This window comes from Notechis scutatus, chromosome 2, assembly GCF_049901735.1.
Source record: "Notechis scutatus isolate UNSWTSFEM ecotype Mainland chromosome 2, rNotScu1.2, whole genome shotgun sequence".
Classification (NCBI taxonomy): domain Eukaryota; kingdom Metazoa; phylum Chordata; class Lepidosauria; order Squamata; family Elapidae; genus Notechis; species Notechis scutatus.
The window spans coordinates 231,398,495-231,418,787 of NC_142010.1; the positions used below are offsets into that span (position 1 = coordinate 231,398,495).

Consider the following 20,293-nt stretch of genomic DNA (forward strand, 5'->3'; position numbering starts at 1 on the left):
ATAAAATAAAAATCTCCATTATCCCCAAACATGCTATAAAATCTGATTTAGAATCACTAACTGCAACTGCTGAGCAAGCATCATAGGAATGATGATACTTACCCACAACTTCCCCTTGCATTATTTCTCATCAAATTGCTTAATATCACTAGATTCAACTTTGGAACTTCTGGGGAAGAATAACACATTCAAAGAAACTCAGAATAACAGAATTGGAAGGGAGTTCTTCTAGTCGAACTGCCTGTTCAAGCAGGAAACAATATACCATTTCCGACAAATGGTAGCCCAATTTCTTCTTAAAAACCTCCAGGGTTGGAGCACACACAATTTCTGAAGGGAAGTCATTGCACTGATTAATTGTTCTAACTGTCAGGAAATTTCTCCTTAGTTTGATTCCCTCCTTGATTATTTTCTATCCATTTCTTCTTGACCTGCCTTCAGGTGCTTTGGAGACTAGATTGACCCCCTCTTCTTTGTGACAGCCCTTTAGATATTGAAACAATGCTATCATGTCATCCCTAGTCCTTTTAATTAAAATAGACATACCCAATTCTTGCAGCATTTCCTGTATGTTTTAGCCTCCAAGTCTGCTAATCATCTTTGTTGCTTTTCTCTGCATTCTTTCTAGAGCCTCAACATCTTTTTTATATTGTGGTGATCAAAACTGGATGAAAAATTCCAAGTGTGGTCTTACCAAGAAATTACAAAGTGGTATTAACATTTCACATGATTTTGATTCTATCCCTCTATTAATGCAACCTAGGAGTGTGTTGGCTTTTTTGACAACTGTAGCATGATGCTGGTTCATATTAAATATGATGTAATTGTCCACTAGGGCTCCAAGATCCCTGTCGCAGTTACTACTACGGTATTGAGCCAGGTTCCAACTATTCTATATCTGTGCATTTGGTTTTCTTGCCTAACAACATCCACTACAAGAATGGACTAAAAGCTATTAGAAACTTTGTAAAGACACATGCTTAATATCAGTCTTGTGACTGTAGCATCAAAATGTGTCTGCAAATCATTGGCAGACCATGAGCACATATATGGCTCCACAATTTACCAACATCTTCTTGGTTTTCCTAAACAGTAGCCTGACAATGTCTTCAGAGCTTTCAGTTTAGGTTTTTCTGGGTAAATAGACCCACTGTAAGCTGGTGCTCCATTCAAAATCCAAGAAAGAAATACTAGACTCTTTTAATCAGAGAAAAGGTATCTTTTACTGGAAACCAAGTGGTAACAACAAAAGAATTCTGAATCTGAGAAAATGGGCGCGTAAATCACATATACAAAGTAATGGCAACGTTCTCACCCCCAATAGTTCAATTGGCTCATCCAATTAAAAGTTGTGTATATCATCATGTGGGCATCTCCAGGTGGTGATGAGGCTTCTGTCCGTTGACCTTGACATAGTTTGATAAAGGGTTGCAGCTGCGCATAGCATAGGATAGAAACCTAAGCAAGAATCTACCCCCCCCCCAGCTTATACAGTTCTGGTTTGTAACACCTCCAGCTCACTTCCCAGAACCATTCCCCCCTCCTCCCCCCATTACTTATGACAGCCGAAAGATGCAAAGCAAAGGGAGAAAAATATTGAAGGAAAAATCTTGAAGGCTGACACCCACCATCTGAGCATGACTAAGCCAGTTTCACACTGGTTAAACTCAAACGATGTTTGTGTCCATTTCACAATGTGCCCAGATTATAGTGAGCTAATATGAGAGGCAAACAGAAAATTAGATACTATAGCTATATATCTTGCTAAATTGCTATGGCTGATAGAAGAGTAAAAGACACAATCTTTAAAAAATTAAGAAATAGAGAAGTAAATATAATTTTTTTTAACAATAACAATTTGTTTTTGTGACTATTTTTTATGATTTTAAGAGAAAATATTGAAATATATATAATTTATGGCAACTTTCAGATTAAACAATCTCAATGAATTTCAGTGTATAACATCAAAGTACTTATTTAATATGCTTCTTCTGGAATTGAAAATAGCAACTGGTTAATTGTGCATATATTAATTCACAGAATTGAAAAATCACATCAATATACTTCAAAACAATGCTTTAAAAACAATAGGAAACTGGACAAAGATGAAGTTAAAATTTGCAAAACTGCCAGTATTTTAGCCATTGCATGATCATTTAAGAAACTAACTATTCATTATATGAGCAGTGTTGACCTCAACCTGAAGGATACTTTACCAACTTATTCAATAATTAAAAGTTAATATTGTGTTTTTTAAATCTTCTAAAGTCATAGCTACTACATCTTAGAGCAATGAATTTTATAAATTCATGTAGTAACAATCAACGAAGGTTGATTATCTAATGATTTGAGGCCTAATAGGCCTTCTCAGGAATGATTTTTAGATTTTCTTTCTTTTTAATATTAATATTTTTATTATATTATCCTGAAAGTTGCATAATACATTACAGTAGAGATCTTAGTATTAAATATCAGCTGAACACCAAAACCTTTATTATACAGCAAATACTTTGACACAATCTGCAGCAGTTTTTTAAATGTTATATTAAATTCTGAATGAATTAAGTTAGTAATCTTACATTTTAATATTAACAATGACATTTTTAAATCATAGCTAAAACTGATATATTTCTTTATTTTTTATATTTAATGGTCTGTTAAACTAAAAATTAGAATGTTAATAATCGTTAATCAATACTGTACTGTTCAACTGTATCAAAAAATGTAAGGAATTACCCTTAGATTTTCAAATACATTCCCTAGACAAATATAGCAAATACAATGTGTGGGCATATAAGAGGGTTGTATAATATTAAATAATTTCACTTTGAGGTCTTAATCTTAATAAATTTTTTAATTTGAATAAACTAATAAATGAACATTTCCCACATCCTACTCTTTTGATTTGGATTTCTAGTATTATATAACAAGGGAAAAATCAATTGGCTATCCAGAGCATAAAATTTTATTTTGTTTTATTACAATGCAGTCAAACAAACAAATCTTTCTTTTACTTCATCCTCTCACTCTATGGAAAATACTGGAACCTTTGAATCAATTTACAGCATAGGCTCAACTGTCAAGATAGTTGAGTAGTGAGAATTCATGCAAGGACCTATTGTCTGCACCCTGTTACGAACTAAACAAACTCATTTGACAATAACTATACTAGCTTACTTCAGCAGCAGGCTTGTAATCCTGCACTTCGGATTGGCCCGCGGATAAGCGAATCGTGATTGGCCAATTCTGGCTGATCTGATTGGCTGACAACAGGCCGTCTCTGATTGGACGCTCTTAGAGTGGTTAGTTCAATTTCATTGGTTGTTGTGACAGCAGTCAGCTCTATAAAAGAGCTGCTGCTGCCCTAATTGTTGCTCTGTTCTGAAGTCACTATTAAAGAGTTGAACTGAGTCACTATCAATACCTCGTCTCCGTTATTGCGCCCACCCCTCCAGATCTAACACTGGCGACGAGGATGGGATGCGGAGACGATAGAGCTGACTGAGCACTCGCTGAGTACCGAACAGAGCACGTGGCTAAGAGAACGCCAACAACGGCAAGATGGCCAGCGGCGCCATACCACCCGCTCCATTTGACCCGGCTAACGAAGACTGGGACTCGTATATAGACAGGTTCCAGATGTTCCTGGAGACCAACAATCTGAAAGACGCTGCACCTGGCAAGAAACGAGCGATCTTCCTGACCCATTGTGGGCCTGCCATTTTTAAAATGGCTAAGGCACTTGCTAAACCAGCGGAAGTTAAGACAATGGATTGGGATACCCTCGCACTGATCCTCCGAGCCCATTATGCACCCGCGGTACCAACGCTTATCCGAAGGCACGAATTTTACCAGAGGGACCAACGGAAAAACGAGAGTGTTGGGGACTTCATCGCGGACCTCCGGAACCTGGGAGGCCTCTGTGGTTTTGCAAACCTCGAGGAAGCCATGAGAGACCGCATAGTTCTGGGATTAGATGACCACACTGCGCAGAGCAAGATCATGGCTAAAGGGGACATCGACCTCGCAGATGTCATCGCCGACGCTACTGCAGCAGAAGCAACCAGGAAGTCGGCCGCTCGAATGCGCCACACCAACGCACCGCTCCGCCAACTCGCCAGTGATACTATGCCTTTTTCCGAGAGGCACTCAACAACGGCTCACCATGAAGACCTCGAATCCTCGTCTGATAGTGAGGAAGAAGAGGTCAACCGACTCAGGTCAGAGCGCGACCAGCGAGACCAGAAGAGCCAGAAACCTGCACGTCAATACGCCGGTTGCGGGGCCAATCACCCGCGATCGGACTGCAAATTCCTCGACGCACTCTGCCATTCCTGTGGAAAGAGGGGCCACATCGCAAAGGTCTGCAGAAGCAAGCGAGCGTCAAGTCCAATCCGAAGAACAACGGGCAGTCCACCTGTAAATCGGGACCATCTGAATCACCAATGGAACCACTATCACTACAGAAATCGAGCGCCTGCTGCGTCAGCTAGGCGAGAAGAGGCGCATCAAACCATTACCATTGGTCACGCATCATCCTTGGATGCAAGAAAGATCCGAGTGAAGGTCGCCATTGAGAATCGTCCATGCGTAATGGAAGTAGACTCGGGATCGTTCCTATCGATGGTCTCGTGGAAAACCTTCAAACAGCTGATCCCTGACATCCGTCGCCAGGATCTCAGCACCCAAAAAATCATATTAAGGGACTACCAGGGGAACAGGATTCCCGTTGCCGGTTCCCGCAACATCCAGGTGTCCTCCAGGTGTCCTTCAAGGACCACACCGCTACTCTGCCAATTACCATCGAGACCGACCCAGCTTGTTGGGGTTACAGTGGTTCGCTCCACTGGGAATTGAACTAGCTGGAATTCACCAGACCGGGAACAGCGACTGGGAAGCGGCCCTCGTCCAGGAGTTCCAGGACGTGTTCACCGAGAAGCTAGGCAAGTACAAGGGATCCCCCATATCGTTTAGCCTCAACCCCGATGTCGCGCCCATCCGCCTTAAGCCTCGTTGAGTGCCCTTCGCACTCAAGCCAAAGATTGATGAACTATTGGACAAATTAATAGCTCAGGGGGTGTTAGAACCGATCGATCACGCCCGTTGGGAAACCCCAATTGTAACTCCCATAAAACCTGATGAATCGATAAGAATTTGTGGGAATTACTGGGCCACCCTAAATCACGCGCTTCAGCAGAGCGCTTACCCGGTACCTGTGGTCCAACATCTACTTCACTCCCTGGGTGGCGGAAAAATATTTGCAAAATTGGACCTCGCCCAGGCATACCAGCAACTACCCGTAGATGCAGAAACTGCTGAGGCCCAGACTATAGTCACGCACGGAGGTGCGTTTAAATGTAATAGACTCCAGTTCAGAGTGAGTGTAGCACCAGGCATCTTCCAAAGCCTGATGGAGAGACTGCTACAAGGCATAAAAGGAGTTGTGCCTTATTTCGATGACGTATTGATAGCTGCCCCCACTAAAGACATATTAGAGAAACGACTCAGAACGGTCCTTCAGAAATTCAAAAACGCCGGTTTAAAAGTAAAAAAAGACAAGTGTCAACTTTGTACTGAGAGGGTTGAATTCCTGGGGTACCTTCTTGACAAAAGGGAATCCATCCCACTGAGAAAAAAGTAACGCCGATAAAAAACGCCCCAAGACCCAGGAATAAAACAGATCTCCAAGCCTTCCTAGGACTCATTAACTTTTATAACATCTTCTTGCCCCAAAAGGCGACTGTAGCTGAGCCCCTAAATAGACTACTCGACAAGAAGGCTTCCAGGGTCTGGGGACACCGGGAAGAACGAGCCTTCCAGCAAGTAAAAGATCTCTTAACCTCAGATGCTGTATTAATGCAGTATAACGAGACTTTGTCTTTAACGGTCACCTGCGACGCTTCACCGTTTGGGGTAGGAGCCATCTTAAGTCATGTCCTACCAAACGGAAATGAAGCACCTATTGCTTTCTTTTCACGAACTTTATCAAAGACTGAAAGAAACTACAGCCAACTCGATAAAGAGGCTCTTGCTATTGTATCCGCTATTAAACGCTTTCATGAATATGTATATGGCAGACCGTTTACCATAATAACCAATCACAAGCCATTGCTGGGCATTTTAGCGGGAGACAAACCAACTCCCCACATATTATCACCAAGAATGACCCGTTGGTCAGCGTTTCTAGCCGCATACGATTATCAACTGCAACACCGCCCGGGGAAAGCCATTTCCCACGCTGACGCCTTGAGTCGTTCTCCGCTACCGGAAGCCATAGACGATCCGGCTCCAATTTTAACTGCACTCCAAATCGAAACTCTCCCTGCGCCACCCCTGACTGCGCGAGACATTGCTGCGGAAACAAAAAAGGATCCTGTATTCGCTCGAGTCCTCAGCTGGGTGGAACGAGGTTGGCCTGACACTGAACCCAACGACACCTTCGCGCTGTTCAAACACCGACAGACAGAACTGTTTTCCCAGAAGGGCTGCATCTTGTGGGGAAACAGAGTCGTCATTCCAGAAAAATTTCAACATACAGTTCTAAAACTGTTGCACAATGGTCATCCAGGCATCATGCGAATGAAGGCATTGGCAAGAAGTTACGCGTGGTGGCCAGGTATCGATAGACAGATAGAAGCCTGGGTGGCCACATGCAACAAGTGCCAGGAAATCCGCGCTGCCCCACTGAAGACACCTCCAACTGAATGGGATGCACCTCATGGTCCCTGGTCCCACATCCACATTGACTTTGCGGGACCCACCAAGGGACACACTTTTCTCATAACTGTGGATGCCTATTCCAACTGGCTCGAAGTCCACAAAATGAAGAGCACCACCACAGAAGCCGTCATTAAAAAATTAAATAGACTATTCACTACGCACGGATTGCCTGACGTTTTAGTCTTGGATAACGGTCCCCAATTCACTGCCCTAGCATTTGAACAGTACCTAGCCGACCGGGGCATCCGCCATGCCTTAACTTTGCCGGCTCACCCTGCGGCCAATGGCAGGGCTGAGCGCATGGTCCAATTCATAAAAAAGACCTTGCACAAGATGGAACATGGAGACATTGACAACAAAATAACCAGAATGCTTCTCCTCCAACACATCACCCCGCACAGCATCACAAACAGAAAGCAAGCTGAATTGATGCTAGTTGCATGTTTTTCTTGAACAGCTGCAAAATTACTACAAATCTCAGCACTAGTTTTCCTTTTTAAATGACTTCTGCTTTCATTTCCCTTAATCAGGGATCCCAGCAACAAGCATTCACAAATAATGATTCATATTTCCACCTTCCCCACAAAATATTAATTTCAGAATTATCAGATTTTTTTTAAATGGTACTTTTTATAAATGTTTAAATATTTGATTCTTTACAAGCCCTGTTAACTAAATAAGAACTGAATACTTGAATTCTTTTCCACCTTTTTTTAAAACTGAGTTTCATGCAGGTCAATTTCTCAATAGATTGTATTCTTTAGGAATAAGATATATGCCAGGATTCAAATCTGTTTGTAAATCGTCTTATTCATAACTCCACAAGAATAACAATTGACTGTGGAAAAATAAGAACATATTGTTATATACCACACTCTTCTATTCTCCATTGTAAGCAAAATTATTCCAGGTAACTTGAGACAAACATCTCAAGCACAAATAAATTAATTGTTATTGTTATATGTGTTTAATGTTCACTGTTTTTTTAATCAGTAGTGGGATTCAAATATTTTTACCACCAATTTGGTGGGCGTGGCTTGGTGGGCGCACTTTGAGCGCATGCACACACTTTGCATGCATGCATGTGCGCCAAATGTGCACTTTGCGCAGGTGCAGAGGTGTTCTAACTCACTTCCTACAAGCCTGCACTCTCCCAGTTGCTTCAGCAGCAGCTGCATGGCATTCTTATGTGCCGCGCAAAGCAGCTGCGCTTCAAAAGCAGAGAATAAAGGTGAGTATGGGAGCCTGGGCAGGCGGGTGGGCCAAACAGCAGAGCGGTGGAGAGAACCGGTTCGGTCTCCTCTGCTCATCGCTGCGACTGGCGTGGCAGAACCTGCCCGAACTGGTAGAATACCACCACTGGTTTTTAATGCTAATGGTAATCCACCCAAGTCACTTCTAGATGAGATGGGTTACACACAAATCTAATAAATAAATAATAAATAAGTATACAGAAGCCTTCCAGAGACATACTTATGACCCATTGACAATGCCAGCAACATTATCCACACACACAGATGGCTTCATTTTAGAAATGGGTAACGGAAGATATATTTGCATGTGGCTTTTGGCAGAGGATAATCTTCAAATTATTATTAGGGATGTTCACTCTTTGATGATAATTCAAAAGAACTGTTTTTGACTTTTCATGAGGATAGCACTTTTCATTAAAGCATGACAAGTCCTGTCAGGCTTCTGCATGAGTCTGAAAAAAAGAGTTCTGTTGATGTCATTATTTTTAACAAGTATATTCCTTAAAGCAGAAGCATTGTCCAACTCTATCCCTTATTTAAAGTCTCACATTTTGCTCAATCAGGCGAAGACTATTTAATCCCTGCTTTAAAAAAAGTTTTTAAATACTATTCTTTTAACTGAGGCAATATCAGCCTAATAAAGATGAGCTAAATAATGCAGCTTGACACAAGAACAGCCTGTAGGACCAAAAGTCCTGGAAGAATTTAAGTGTGCGATACTGAAGCAATTTACTACACTAGAAGCTTCACATTCTAGTAACAATTTGACATAATTCTGTGCTTCTTGCTTGCTTAAATGGTGTTGTTAAAAAGATGTATACAAAATCCAGTTGCAAAAAGTAGACCTATAGCAGACTTTGAAAAAAGGCAAAAATGAAATGTCTGAAAGGTGTTTATAAGGTTGCACTTAAGTTCTCAAAGTCATCAAGCTCAATAAATGATTAGGGGGCAGTTATGTCTCAGCAAGTAAACCTTACCAGGTTGTTGTGAGGAAAGAATAGGCACAAAAGAATATGTTATTTTGTGGTGGCTAGAGGAATGGTAGGAAAAAAGAAAGAAAAGGCAAAATGGTAATCAGAGCATGATTAAAGCTCCAGTTCTTTTGTACATCACCCATATATACAAAAAAGGCAGGTCTTTAATCATGCTATTACTACCATATTTTTAACCTCAGGTTGTTGCTGGAAGCCCATGGCCTTGATAATAGGTGGCATGTACATTTATTAAATAAATTAAATAAATACAACTCAGTAAATCTTTTCCTGTTCTTTTTACAGTTATGTTAACTACCACATCAATGAAATAAAAGAAGAACAGGCTGGCTTTCCACAGAAATGCAAAAATTATTATTCTATTGCAAAGAGAAAAACTTTTTTTAAAAAATGGTTCATTAGTGATTATGAAACTATTTCCTTTTTGTATGCTCTTTCCACTATTTGGAAATGCGTTTTAGAATGCAATAATCTAACTGGAACATAATACTGTGGCTTTTCCCGATTTGTAAGTAAAGTGGCGTGTATGTGTCTGAGGCTGCAGTGCATCTGTGCGTATCATGCTGAGGATTACAATCAAGTGTGTGGGAATGGGATGAAGACAGAGGCAGCACAAAGCTTGGTTTGATTTAATTTCATTTCAAGCTTAAATTAAATCAAATTCAGGCAGTTAATATGATTACCCCACCTCCCATATAGTTAATGATTTTCTTCTTCTAGTATGTCCAAAATTGCAGTTCAGCAATAATTTTTGGAGAAACTCTGAGAACCACACCCAAGCTGTGGGGCAGAGGGCACTAAGTGATATGTGGTATTTATCCCGACCTTAGAAAATGCTTATTCATCTTTTTGCCTTATTTGATACATATCTCTATTATGAATAGCTGTCAGTTCCAATTAGCCAAGCTTCCTTGGCCTCGTTATCCTTAGGACACATGGAAACAGATGGAAGAGTGTATCTCCGGTATCATACATTTCTATTAGTTGATTTTTACTTGCATTGAACCTTTCATCAACCTATCTTGCAGACACTGTTTTTATTTCATTAACATTTCAGAGAAAGAATGGCTACCAAAAAAAAGTTAATTCAGTGGAAAGCACTGCATTGTTTCTGCAATTCTCCTGGTGAACATGTGTCAAGATAAGTTCATACTTCACCTCACTGCTGAATAGCTGTCATAAATCAGAATGATTCACCTTGCCTAACAACCTCCCAAAGTCAATTGTGAATAAGGAATACATTTAACCTGATTGGAGGGATGCCAATTTGCAACAGTTTTCTACTGCCCATCAAGGACAGTGAAAGAAGCAGCTATTGTGTATTACCACACAGTTATTTCCATTAAAAGTCACTAAACAATTTATCAAAAAGTTACTACGCTTCAACATCACAGTTGCATTTCTGGAACCATGTTTTGTTATCTGAAGAGCAGCTATTTCCACATCATGCAATCATGCACATCACGCAAATAAAACAAAGGATTTATTTTCTACTTCTTTTATGTCTAATAACACTTTCTCATTACAAGAGAAAAGGGCTATAAATAAAAACAATTTTGCTGTTCATTGTGAATGAAAACTCTAGCACTTTTTTGTCAGAACAGAAATTATACCCATTTTCTACCCCCTCATGGCTTTAACTGTATTTATTGAGGCAAATTCATAAGGTAGCAATAACGCTTTACATTTTATTATTATTTATGTCTTCAAATGAGAATATAGTCATACATACACACATACAAGGTCTATTAAAAGTCAGACCCCTTAGGCCAATCACATGCATTTATTAAGTTTATTAATATTTTTTTCCAGAGAAAATGTTACTGTACTTAAGAATGTTCATAGTTTGTGTGTAAAATAAATAAGCAAGTGCTTAAAGGTAAATGGCAATCATTCCAAACATTAAGTGTAATGTATGTAATAAATCATCTTTGGGACCTGAATTGATACACTCTGCATATATATGTATATGCCTATTCATATGTATAAGTGATTGTGTATATATAAGAGACACAAATATGTATGGTGACAGCATAATGTTGTTAAGCCAATCCAGTTTGTTTATTTCACAGGACAACAAAGATTTTGCTTGCTGAACACTTTATAGTATAGATTTTTTTTGCTGCTAATCACAAAAATATCCTGTTATTTAATCTATCACTTACCATTTTATAGAAACCTGCTTTTGCAATTTCTTCTTATACATATTTTAAGTTTACTAATTTTCGCTTGTGTGCTTATAAGAAGCATTGTATGTGTCTATGAGAGTGTAGCTCATGTAGATCCAGTTATGCACTTAGGACCTATTGCATAACATTTATGAAACTAGTACAGTTTCGGCATTCTAGGTACAGTATGGTTAGGTTGGATGGATGCTATCTGAAAAGGCTATAAAAGCAGCTCACATACACCTATGCTACTCAGTTTGTTGATACCAGTTTCCATATGTTTTATTGTGATTGTTTCAAGGATAGCATTGTCTGTGTACATGTAATTTATATAACAAGTAAGCCTGTTATAGACTTGCTATTGGATAATTAGTGACAGCAAAAATGTCTCATCAGTACAGAACAGCCATTATATGTCCTGCTACTCTGTGACAAATACATACTTAAGCCTCAAGGTGATACTGGACTTGTTAAGAAAGCATATGAACTGTAACTTGGTGATCAAGGCAAGGACAGACCCCTCCCATTTGCTGTGCAAGAGTTGCTGTTGATCTTAGAGCTTGGCTCAGGGGAACTCAGAAATCAATATTGTTTGCTGTCCCGATGATTTGGCAAGGACATAATAATCATATGAAACAGGTTGTTACTTCTGTCAAATTAATGTCAGTTGTTCCTCTGCTATAAATAAGAAATCAATTAAATACTCCATTCTGCTTTCAGCCATTGAACAGTGTCACATAATGACAATCTGCCAGTATCAAAGCTACCAAAGAAACAGAGCTTAGACAAAAGAGACTAAAATGCTGCACATGCACTAGCCAGACATGGGCAGTGATAATGATCTGTATTTTGAACTGTGTATGTCTGGTGAGCCTCGACTCATAATACAGTCAGAATTAAACCACCTAGTCAGGGATTTAGGTATCAAAAGCAGAACTAATGGTTTCAGGATTGCAGGATAGTATTTGCTATCACCAGGTACGAACATATCTGTCTTTTGAAGCCACCAAGACGATTTAACAGATTTCTTTGCACAGGTTGACAATCTCATTTTCTGAATTGACATTGATCACTTGTCCACAGCTTTCGGATGTGAGTATAACCCACTAGAACGGTGTCTCTTCACTGATTCATCGGTGTTAAGCCTTAAGGCTGTCTTGTTAAGACGATGGTAATGTATGTATCTTAGTACCTGTTGGCTGTGCTGTACACATGAAAAGAAACATATGAAACATGTAACTTTGTTAAAGCACATCTAGTCCACCAAGTACAACTGAAATATCTGCAGATTTAAAAGTAATGACTCTTCTGTTTGGAGAACAGCTCAGATATACTAAGTACTATTGTTACATAAGCGAATGGGATAGTGGAGCAAGAGAGTCACACTACATTAAAAAGAAATGGCCACCTTGAAACTATTGGGTTCCCGGACAGAAAAAAAATTGTCACATGAACCACTTGTTCACTAAGTAATGATATTTTTTGCCTCTGCTTCATATAAAGCTTGCACTGATGAAAATTTTTGTGAAAGTGATGAAGGAAGGTGAAGGTTTTGGTCATTTGAGACAGATATTTTTGATGATTCATTTTCTGCATTCAGCATGGATTGGCTTTCCAAAAACTAGGTACAATGATGAGCACAGTGAAAGGTTTCATTAGGTCATTTCCAAAATGGAAAAACGGTATCAGGGCAATTGGAATCCATCGATCTTGGCTGACTATTGTTGGACACTACAAGAGGCATTGGGCACTGAATACAAACAAAAATTAACACTGAAATACGTTTATCCCTCCTGAACTCATGCACAGTCAGAAACAGTAATTGGTTAAATATATTATAGCCCTTAAAAGTTCATTTCATATTTCACAAGATTCCTACGTGATTAATTATATTTAACGACTAATACATCAATACTAATAAATCAAACCTGTCTAAAGCTTTCAAACAACTCTAAAATTTCTCACTCTATATATACCTTTATCCTATGTTGTGTATTGATATTGAGAGTTCCAGTTAATCTAAGTCAACCATATTTAACAGTCCTTAAAATTATTGTATATTCAAAACACTCTAACCAATTGATACTTATATCTATAACAAGCAATTTACCTTTATACCTAAATTTATAATGATTATAGGAAGAAAGGAAAGACTAAAAGAGAAAAGGAGGAAGAAAGGATGTGGAAGGAAAAGAATATTTTAGTTTTCGGGGGATCACTAGACAAGTGTCTGTGGGATTAGTGCCAGAGAAAGACAAGTCAGAATTGAGGCTGGCGTTTTTGCCTTGTAGTCTTTCTTCCTGGGTGTACCGAGAGGAGCAGAGGGAGGAAGTGCTGACTAATTGCTGTCAGCAATCAGCGATCAGTCTTTGCCAAGCTTCCATCAGTCTCTTTCTTTCTTCTTCCTCCCTCTTCTTCTTCCCCTCTGCCAACAATTATCAATCCACTGTCACTTAGAATGTCCGCCTCAAATCAGTCACGTTAGAGATCAGTTTTGTAGGCAACGTTGCTAAGAGGCAGAAGACCTTTCACACAGAAATCAGCGCATCACTATCTCGCTCTCTACGCCACACTCTTCCCTCTTTCGTAGCTATACTCCTCTTCTGGTCTTCTAGTCTTCTCAAGAATCGGTCCCGGATGACAACCACTCACAGGTCTCTTGAATTCCCCGCAGGCTTCTTCTCTCCCTGACGATCTTCTTCCGAACGCTCTAATCCACACTTTCACTTTAAGAATCGAGCCTTTCCGTCCGCATTTATCCCCCTTTCACTTTTCAGACCGCTTTTCTAGCCACTTATCTCCAGCTTCCGACAACTGTTACTCACATTGAAACAGGGAGAATCAGACACCGATCTCTCTCACAACTTTTATAGTCCTTCCGCCCTTTTCTGCTCTGATCTTACAGGCTGTCACTTTTCGCTTAATCAGTTCAGTGACAGACTGGACTTTGGAGCTGCCATTTGCTGGCGGCTGGCTCATTCGCGCTGGTCTCAGAGGCTCTTCCTTTGTTGCTGGGGAGTTGCCTTCCCCCAAACAGCAACCCGGGGGTCCTCTATACTGACACGAAGCTCTACGGGTTTCGTGTATCCACTAAGGATCGCTCCAAACGTGAGAAGAGGTGCTCGAAAACCGCAGCTGGGCTTCTCCACCTCTGGACATCCCTGTCCTGCCACCGGAAGTCTTCCAATAAAATAAACAATAACCAAAGGGAACAGAAACCTTTTAATGAGTCTTACGAATCCCTGGTTAAAAGGCTGCTACAAACTAACTTTGATAAGCACAAATCTTGCCAAAACTGTACAAGACTGCCAAGAATCATAGATAAGAAATATTTCACAATACAAGAGTCTTCAAATACCAATTTAAGATACTGTAATGTCCACAAGGCTGAGTTTCAAAACGTCTTTGCTTCCTGCAAAGAATGTTCACTTCACAGCTGGCTTTTATCTTCTTGAAGGAGGAGCCATTACCTTACTCCTGAGTTGCCCGTGCTGTTGCAGCTGCTCTTTCCTGCAAGCAATCCTCCATGCACGCGCACTAGGCATAGGCTCCTCGGGAACCTCGCTGCTGCCAGCCCCCACAATCTCTGAAGGCAGCAGTCCACTCCCTAATGGTCCTGGCCCCTCAACTGATTCTTCACTCTCCTCAGCCATCCGCACCTGCTGCCAGCTAACCACAACAGTTTCTAGCCTAATGCCTTAATCACTACATCAAACCACCTTTCATGAACTCAATAGAATTCACTCTCAAGTAATACTATTTAGGTTGAGTACATAATTCTGAGAAGTAAATAAATTATAGAATACAAATCTAACCTGTGTTGTGTTATATATACACACATACCGTATATACATACTTGGATTATGCTTATGGATTCTGCTGGGGGTATAGCTATAGGGTCTGTCATATTCTTTCACTCTTAAAATTTACTACTACAACCCTGATAGGTCATGAAGAAAACTTACATTAGGAGCTAATGCTTGACAAAAACTGGAAGATCTAGATAGCTTTACCCAACCCTGACCCAAAAGAGTACTTATGCCGTTTTTTCAACAGGAAAATTCCAAGATTAATGGTCCCGTGACATCTAAGAAAAATATTATTGTAAAGAATCTGATTTATTGTAGCAAATACATTTGAAGGCAATAAACTTTTGTCCTGCCATTTCTTCTTCCTGTTACAAAAGCTGTCCCAATGTGGTACAAGCCAGATACATTGAATTATCATTCCACCAATTACTTTGCTATCTGAAAATGATGGGAGCTGCACTCTCAAACAGCTAAAGGTTAGAGGAAGGCTGATCTTCAACATTTATTATTCTTGCATATGTACTTGAGTATGTCTAGACACACAGCCTATGATTTCATTAACTAGTAGCATCCTCTGTTTGTCAGTTAAGGAACTCCATGATGCATCATCTGGCATATTGACCCTTCTTGCTGAATGTATCCAGATTCTGCAGTGTATTTTCTATGCCGTTTCCCAGTGCTCATTTTTCTATGATAGAGTGAAAGGGGAATCACTGCATTGCTGATGTTACTAGGCAACTCCAACAGTCATCACCAAACATCCAGTGCTTAATTACAGAAAGTTTAATGGCACCAGAACATAAAGTTTCCTGGAAACGTCTTTTTGATTCTAGAAACGAAACAATTATTTAAGGTCAAGAAAAACATTCGGACGTGTATCATTACAATGGGTTATTAGTTCATAGATTCAAGAGTTTTGTTCCAAAAGCAGAATCTGGGTTTAAATTCCTTTTACTCTTTTTGATTGAATTAGCGTTTGTACCCGAGATTATTCAGAAAAATAATTTCCTTTCAATTTCCAGAAAAGTATTATGTATGGTAGTTAGTCAAATTCAATGTTCAAAAACATGTAGATCCAGATTTCTCCCCAAGGGCATCTTCAAAATTGCTTATTCAGGATTGCAAGATGGTTTCTGCAGTGCATTTTAAAATTTAGAGATTGTAGTCCAATCATGCTTGGAAATTCTGAAATCAGCTCCTAGTGCAACCTTTCCCAAAAACTATCCCAGAAATGTTTTGGGACAACTCCCAGAATTCCTTGTCCTAGAACAGCTTTGTCAGAAAACTTTAGCTCAAAGGAATCTGGGGGAAATGACATTGAATGAGGTTGATATAACGATTGTTTGTAGAATTTATTTATTTATTCCATTTCTATACTTACTTATCTCAAAGTGAGTCTGGATGGCAAACAGGTCCTAATAATTAAAACCATGAATACATACAGTTACAAATTACACACATAAGCAACTGAATATAATTTATTTATTTAGTACTTTAATTTATTTGGTTTGGTATGAGATTTTATTATTGACAGCCATCTTGGGAAAACTGAAAATATTTCAAAGTAAGAAAGCATTCTCTGCAAACTTTCCTTAACACAGCTACTAAAAAGATACTACAAAAGCTGATTTATAGCTTCTCTAGGTCCTCTTTGTCCTGAAACTGGGCAGTACTTTATAGTGCCCTACTAGTTGGATCCAACTACCCCTGACCTGTAATCTACCAGATTAGAATTCTAGAAATGGGATAATTACCTCTTTACTACTAGTTGGAGTTTACATTTCATAACAAAACAGTAATCTCACGGATTAAATAATGCTCTTTTTACAACACAGAGTTTTATGTTGTTAGAAGAATACCACATTTGTATGTAGTACAATAAAAAGACTTATTGCAGCTTAAATTGTGCCTGGTATCTGGGAAACCTCTTACAATCATGTGACCAAGCCAGTTCTCTTAACTACTCCATTTTCCTCTTTTTTTCATATTCATAGGATCATCTTTTTCCCTTCCTCCAGGTAGGCAATAATAATAGCCAAATGGCTGACTTCCTCGCTACACTTTTTTTTGTTCCAAGAGACTTCTTTTGAGGAAAATTGTAAGATGTACGAGTTATTTTGATTCTGTCCTTTCTATCAAAAAAACCAAAACAATGCAATTGTTTGCAGACAATATTTTATTCTCATGGATGGTTCTTTCAAATTAACTGCTTTCAGCATTCCAGACATTTTTAAAAACTGCTAGCTCCATTGAGGACTATTTCCAGGTTACCTTTAAAACAAAGCTAATACTTAAAACTGTATTTTAATTGTCTTATTAAAAGAAAGATTGTACAAGCTTAGTTGGGGGGGAAGGAGAATAGAAATTCAAGGCTTCTAGAGCAAAAACTAAAACAATAACACAAAAGTTTTATCCAACAGAAGATACAGGTTCAGTAGGCATAACCAGAATTATATGCTGAACAGAGTATTCAGATATTCTGTAATTAAGAAAGTATTGAAATGACCTAAAATTATTTCTTATAGGAGTACTTTACATAAATCCTTAACACTAGGATCATTTCCATAGTACAATACTTGTACAAATAAAACATCAAGTGGTTGTGTTTATATGAAATTTCAAGGCAATTTTTCAAAGGTCACATACTTTGTAGTAGTGGGGAAAACAAGCAGAAAAATACCCTTCAGATTGAAAAAATATAAGATCACAGAATAAAAGATAGGTTCAGCTCAGTGCAATCTGGCTTCTAATGGCTTTCTACATTTCTAACTTGGCCTGTGTTCCTAGTGATGTCTTTAATAAACTGTGTTGACATCAAATGGCATGGGTGTGATATCATCATTGTTCAAATGATTTAATTACATACATGGGCTATGAGGTCTGAAGTAAGTTGTCAATTAGCTAGTTGGGATTGGAAGCTCTGTTGCTAACCAACATGACTGTAAAATGTAATGTCACATGACTGTATCATCTTAATAATAGCTGTTCCGGCAATTTCAGTTCTTGTAGAACCCAATCTAGGTTGGTCACTGGAATCAGAGGTTTAGTCTCCGAGCTTTCAGACTTGTGCTGGAGCCCATCCTCAAGAAGCTTCTCTCTCACCAGAATGAGAGATCCTGGGATACGTACATTTGCCTTCATTCATAAATTTCAGTTGTAACCATTAGGCAAATGCCACAGGTAATTTGGTGTAGCATCATGTGATTACCATGGACAATCTCCTGCCAGCTTTCCCATTGACTGTCAGAAGCTGACAGTGAAGGTTGCAAATGGTCAGCACATGACAGTGACAAGAGGCAACTCTCATAATTGTGAATTAGTTGCTGTTAAGTGCTTAAATCAAAATAATGTAACTACAGAGATGTTGCAATGCAATTTCAAGGACTAGCCATAAGTCTCTTCATACAGTGTCATTGTAACTTTGAAAGGTTGCTGAACAAATGCCATTAACCAAGATGACATCATTAAGTACATGTTGTCATGTGCTTCCCAGGGTCCCCACAGCATACATATGTGCCCATTTTCTTATTCATCAGTTTATAATCCTACTTTTGCTCCATATCAAGATAATACATATAGCAGACTTTCATCTTTTTTTTTAATCCATAACAATCCTGTGTAGTTCGCTGAAAGGTAGTGGCTATTAAAGTTGTTCAGTAGTGATATTTGATAGCTGAAAATAGAACGTGAATATTTTCAATCTTAATTCACCATTTTAATAACTAATCTATTATCATAGCATTTTTCAAAGTTTTGTGCAGACTTTCCCCAATCTCCTAGATTTAAAACTGGCAGAATTCCTTCATTGGCTGAAAGTTCTGGAAGTTTTAATTCAATATGCCCAGATATAAGACTGGGGACAAACTGGCATATTATGGCAATATGGTAATTACTGAATTGTTCAATTATTTATGTATAAGAATTCTCCAATTCAAAATGTAAAACAATGTACAACAGATTGCCTTATCTCCAAGATGTCATAGAAACCCTTGCTTTTGATATTCCAAGTGTGCTGGTAGAAGTTGTGGGTCACTGCTTTTGTTCTCAAAACAATGGTCGCTAGGGACCATTACTGAGCAGGAAATGGAGTAAAGGCCTGAAAATAACTTTGCAGCAAGAGACTTCATTTTGGACATTTAAAAGCTATGATCAAACAGAAGGAAAATATTTGTCAAATGGATTAGACACTGTATCTGTTCTTAATATAGGAAATATTTTCGTTAATCATAAATCCACTATAGACAATTTTAAGACACCTTTCTGCCTGAAGTCTTGAGTCGCAGCCTTTCATCTTTCTTCCCAGTTTTCACTGCTGCCATTTTGATGGTCTAGTAATTGTCCTTCCTAATCCTGAGGATAAATTAACTTTTCTTACTCACATGAACTGGAGACAGATTAACTTCCTGAAGTCTGTAATGCCTTCAATGGAAAGTATTGACTGTTAGTGATTCATGGGTACAACCTTTATTAGCAAAAGATAAAACATTAGTTGAATATTATTTTACAGTCAAATAACTCCTTCCACTGCTACATGTAAAACAGTTTCTTTGAAAGAGATAATGATTGTATTTTTAGCAGCTTGTAGTAAAATCGCATCCTTCTTCCAGAAAAGTCATATATCATCAAACAAGTCTTCAGGGTCACCTGTGCTTTTCTCTTCCTCTGCCTTTTTCAAGGTCAGCTCCCTCTCCGTTGATTTTGATGGAGCAGAATGTAGTCTAAAATTCAAGACATATGAAATAAATTTATGCTTGTTACTTTAAATAAAATTAAATGCCGGCACAACACTGTAAAACATTATATTTTAATATACTCTATGTACTCTTTATTCAGATTTGGGAGAGAAAGAATATTTTTCAAAGATGCTTGTGGCTTGCTCCTCTTAAAACAGCATTTAAACTATAGAACTGGATAGTCTCACTTTTGCACTTAGTATATTGTCTTAATTCCAAATATATATAAAATAACAATTTAACCAATGAAGTAAATGGTAATGTGGAGGTGTTTTAAATTTTCTCATATGCAACTGATAATATTTTCAACTGTTTTGATAGTTGAAATATAGCATAAATCACATTTCACATTTCCCGGGCTTTATATTCTGTATATCCAGTAAGCAGTTCTTTCCCTTTTTTTAAAAAAAACGGTATCCAGGCATTAATTTTTTTTGTGTATCCTTCTTAGCAAGTGGCAGAACCTAGTCATTCTTAACTGTTCTCAAAACTGTAAACAAGGTCAGACCTGGTTAGACCACCAAAAAAGAATTAGGGTTAGCCATTTTCTTTTAACAACTGATATAGTTATTTATCTGGCATTACATCTGAATGATTTCTGAATTCAAGCATATAATA

General features: G+C 38.6%; 1 protein-coding gene across 5 annotated transcripts in view; it reads right to left on the bottom strand.

The window, feature by feature from the left end:
* Positions 1-17,100: 17,100 nt before the first annotated feature.
* XRCC4 (X-ray repair cross complementing 4) overlaps positions 17,101-20,293 on the bottom strand; it is a 96,964-nt gene continuing 93,771 nt past the window's right edge. For all 5 annotated transcript variants that reach the window (XM_087958229.1, XM_087958230.1, XM_026672115.2 and 2 more), the window contains one exon: positions 17,101-19,660. In XM_087958229.1, coding sequence (XP_087814355.1) covers positions 19,555-19,660 — 106 coding nt within the window. In that variant the 3' untranslated portion in view covers positions 17,101-19,554. The remainder of the gene's footprint in view (positions 19,661-20,293) is intronic.